The 3868-nt window shown below is 62.7% G+C and overlaps 1 protein-coding gene across 1 annotated transcript in view; it reads left to right on the forward strand.

Moving 5' to 3' along the window:
• Nucleotides 1-3868, forward strand: part of CTSH (cathepsin H) — an 11500-nt gene that overhangs the window by 7040 nt on the left and 592 nt on the right. Inside the window, exons 9-10 of the mRNA XM_006905328.3 lie at nt 1811-1917; nt 3185-3310. Coding sequence (XP_006905390.1) covers nt 1811-1917; nt 3185-3310 — 233 coding nt within the window. The remainder of the gene's footprint in view (nt 1-1810; nt 1918-3184; nt 3311-3868) is intronic.

Raw genomic sequence — 3868 nt, forward strand, 5'->3', positions numbered from 1 at the left:
GACATCACAAGTGTGCGTGAGAGAATGTAACTTCGTCGAGTATGAACGTGCCTCAGTCGAGATAAGCCAGGTTATGCCGCAGTAATTAACAACGCCAAACCCGAATGGCTCTAAACCAAAAGGTGACATGTCCCTCGGTGTCGGCAGGACCGGGCAGAGGGAGAGATAAATCGTGATGCCTCGTCAGCCACGACGGTTTCACAGTCACGCCTCACCCCAAGTGGACTGCAGGTGTCCCGTTTTTCCGAGAGCTGGAGTGTGAACAGCCTCGTGACTGCGTCGTGTGTGTGTGACCGCACGGCAAGTGTGGCAGGACGTGTATAAAGGGTTAAGGAGTGTGTCCACAGGAGTGTGTAGGTGTGACGTGTGCCCACGAGAGCATGAGGCTGAGCATGGGTGCCCACGAGTGGATGTGAAAGTCGCAAATACACTGTCTGTGCAGGAAGGGTACCATGTGATCGGAGCACGTGCCCCGCGCTCAGTGACATAATCGCAGCTGAAGTGTGTGGGGCACTTCGACTCCACGTGCGTTCTCGCCTTTAGATGAGAGGACCCTCGATGCTGTCGCCTTCATTTATAGAGGAAACAGGTTCAGAGTGGTTAAGTCACTTGCCTGAGGCCACAGAGCCAGGAAGGTGGAAGCTGGAGTTGAGCTGAGATCATGTCATTCCAGAACCTGTACCCTATAATAGGGATGTCCGTGACTGCCATGAACTTCTCTTCAGAAAAGTGTCTCTCACACGTCCACCAAGGGCTGGCCGGCTCGGGCCCTTTTTTCCCACTAAGAGCTGGATCCCTTTTGCCTGGTTCCCAGGAGGTGCCTTGTCCATGGGGCTGCAGGCAGGAACGTGCCCGTGTCCCTGCTGGGCAGGGCTCCCTGCCTCCCTCTGCCCCGGCCTGTCTGCACTCACAGGCCTCGTCTGAGCCTGGGGAGGCAGGACTGAGGCAGGCTGGGTGCTGGGTGCCTGGTGCCTCCAGCCCCTTCCCCTCAGCAGGGCCGTGGCCTCGGCTCACCTAACCACCCTCGTGTCCACTCCCGAAGCTCCCCAGCCAGGGGAGTAGCCTCACTAGCTCACCCACGCCAGCGGTGCCCAGCAGGGCCACCCAAAACGGATGCCTGAACCCACCCCAGAGACACCACTGTCACAGTCTGGGGTGCGGCCTGGGCATCGGGACTTCCTAAAGCTCCTCAGGTGGATCCGGCTGCTGCTGTCACCTAGGCCATAGCCCCACCCCAAAGCCTCGGACCTGCCAGCCCGTCCCTGGCTGAAGGGGACCGAGTCCTCCTTGGGCCCATGGCCCTTTGCTAGGTCTCCTCCGGTTTCCACGAGCTTCTGGGCCTTCGCGGCTCATGGGCTCCTAACCGATGTCCTATCTAGAAAGCTGCTTGGCCTGGCTTTGCAGGGGTGGGGATGGGGGGCGCATGCCCACCTCTGCACCTCGGAGCCCCGGCAAATTACTGTGACCGAGTGGGTCCCCATCCCCAGGGTGCGGGCTTCCCAGGGAACAGAGCAGGGAGGGGAAGAGATGACCAGACACGGCAGCCCACTGAGCAGAGGGAGGTCACGGATTGGGAGGAGGGGCCCGTGAGCCAAAAGAATAAATAAAACCCAGAGTCCTAGCCACTCAGGCACAGGAGAGTAGGGGTCCCGCAGCACCCCATCTGCTGTGAGGAAGAGCCTTCTCTTCCTGCGTCCTGGACATCTATGTTGCCCTGGGCCTGTCCCTCACCTTGGGGCAAAGGGCCATGTTTCAAAGGCAGGGTGGGAGGGGACGGAGGTCACGAGCGAGTGGTCCTGTCTGTCCCCAGAACGACGAGGAGGCGATGGTGGAGGCCGTGGCCCTGTACAACCCCGTGAGCTTCGCCTTCGAGGTGACCGAAGACTTCATGCTGTACAGAAAAGGCATCTACTCCAGGTGAGAGGCCGGCACCCCCTCTGCACCCAGCTCGTGCGTGGCATCTCGCCCCCCACCCCGTTCGGCCTCCTGCAGAGCGGAGGGTCAGGACCAGTCTCTGATAGAGAGGAGAGAGGGCAGACCCAGGCCACAGGGCTGGTCAAGGCCAGAATCTGAGCCCAGGACTGTCCTCCAGTTAAGAAAAGCCAGGTTGGAAAGCTGGAGGCGGTGCAACGGGGGGAGAGAGCAGCCGCTCTCGGGGGGAGCCACGCCGCAGGCCCCCCGCTCGGCGCCCGCCTGCTCCCCATTCTCTAGCTGCTCCCAGCTGTAGGCTGGGAACTTGCTGCCAGGCCCCAGGGCCTCCCTGCCGTCTCCCGTGGGGTGGCCTGTGGAAACCTCAGGTCCTAGTGTCCTCTCCCCGTCTTCCAACGCTGCCCGGCCTGTCCACTGCCCGGCCCACCACTGCCTCTCCTGCGGCCTCGCCCTCCCTGGCCCGCCCTCGTGCACCCCCGACCCGCTGGCCCACCCTCTGCGCGGGGCCAGTCAGCCTTCTGCAACACTGCTGCCATCTAAACCCTCCGGCGTCTCCCGTGTCCAGCCTCCCGGCTGTGGGGGGCCCTCATGGTCTGGCCCCTTCCTCCCAAGCTCATCTTTCGTCAAAATCACCCCATCTTCGCAGTGCCCCCATGCCCGCCCCGGCTGCGCCGAAGGGTCTGTGGCTCCATGCACGTCCGCCCCGTCCCTGCTGGGTCAGAGCCCCTCCTCGGGGCTCCCGTCAGCCTCCCACCGTCCCTGCCCTCTGTCCGCCGTGAACAAAGAGCCAAACTCAGGGCCCCAAGGGCAGGAGCAGAGCTCTGGGTGCCGCTCGGGTCCCGCCTCGTCCCCGCCTGGTGTCCCAGGAGCTCGGCCGCACGGCAGCTGAATCGACACAGCCCTGCAGTCTGTCCTCCGGCACCTCGCAGTGTCTTCACGGACACTAGTTCACTGCTGTCAATGGGAAACCTGTGTATCTGCCTTCGAAGCAGGTACAGACAGACACAGGCCGCGGCGGCTGTCACTCGACCAGCTGCAGAAGCTGCCGGAGGCTCCGTCCTCCCCGGCGCGGCGGCCTCTTCCGTGCGTGAGCAGGACGCACGGTGCTTGTGCACGGCGACGGAAGGACGCTGACCCACCAGCTGAATGCCGGCCGCAGGCGAACGCCGCTCTGACGCGCCGAGACGCGCCATGCCGCCGAGGTCTCGCTTTTATCCCTCCCACGTCGTCCAACCTTTTTATTTTTGCTTCCCAGTACTTCCTGTCACAAGACTCCGGACAAAGTAAACCACGCGGTGCTGGCTGTGGGCTACGGAGAAGAAAACGGGAAACCCTACTGGATTGTGAAGAACTCTTGGGGCCCCCAGTGGGGAATGAACGGGTAAGTGCTCCCAGGTCCCTGAGCTGGGGGTGGGGCGGTGGGGGCAGGATTGCTCAGGTCGGGGATGGGGGTGCTGGATGGGGTCTTCACCTCCAACATTTAGCTTGTGAGCCGGGCCCCAGCCCAGGCCCAGGGCAGGGGAGCACACCCCCAAGACCCTTCCAGCAGCCCCTCCCCCGTCCCAGGCCCTGGATCTCAAGGGCCCCGTTGGAAGGAGCTGGTCTGGCTCCCCAGGGCCTGCTGCCACCACTCAGGAAACAGCTCCCAGCACGGCCCTGCTGGGACCCAGCCAGCATCTGTAACGGTCCGTTCGTGGGACATTGAGGCAGCAAATCTGTCCTTGGTGGTTGACAGCCCTCCTTCTAGGAAAAAGGCTGGAACCACACGGCCTGGGCACGTGCTGCGAGGTGACTGTGTGTCTGCTCTCAGACTCTGTCCTCATCCGCAAAGGGGAGCTTGAGCTGTTCCCTCGGGGGACCCCGTGGTGATCAACTACGTGAGGGCCAGGCAGACATGGGTAGCATAAGGAAGAGTTCGTGTGGCCAAGGACAGGGAAAG

The sequence above is a fragment of the Pteropus alecto genome, unplaced genomic scaffold, assembly GCF_000325575.1.
Source record: "Pteropus alecto unplaced genomic scaffold, ASM32557v1 scaffold60, whole genome shotgun sequence".
Classification (NCBI taxonomy): Eukaryota; Metazoa; Chordata; class Mammalia; order Chiroptera; family Pteropodidae; genus Pteropus; species Pteropus alecto.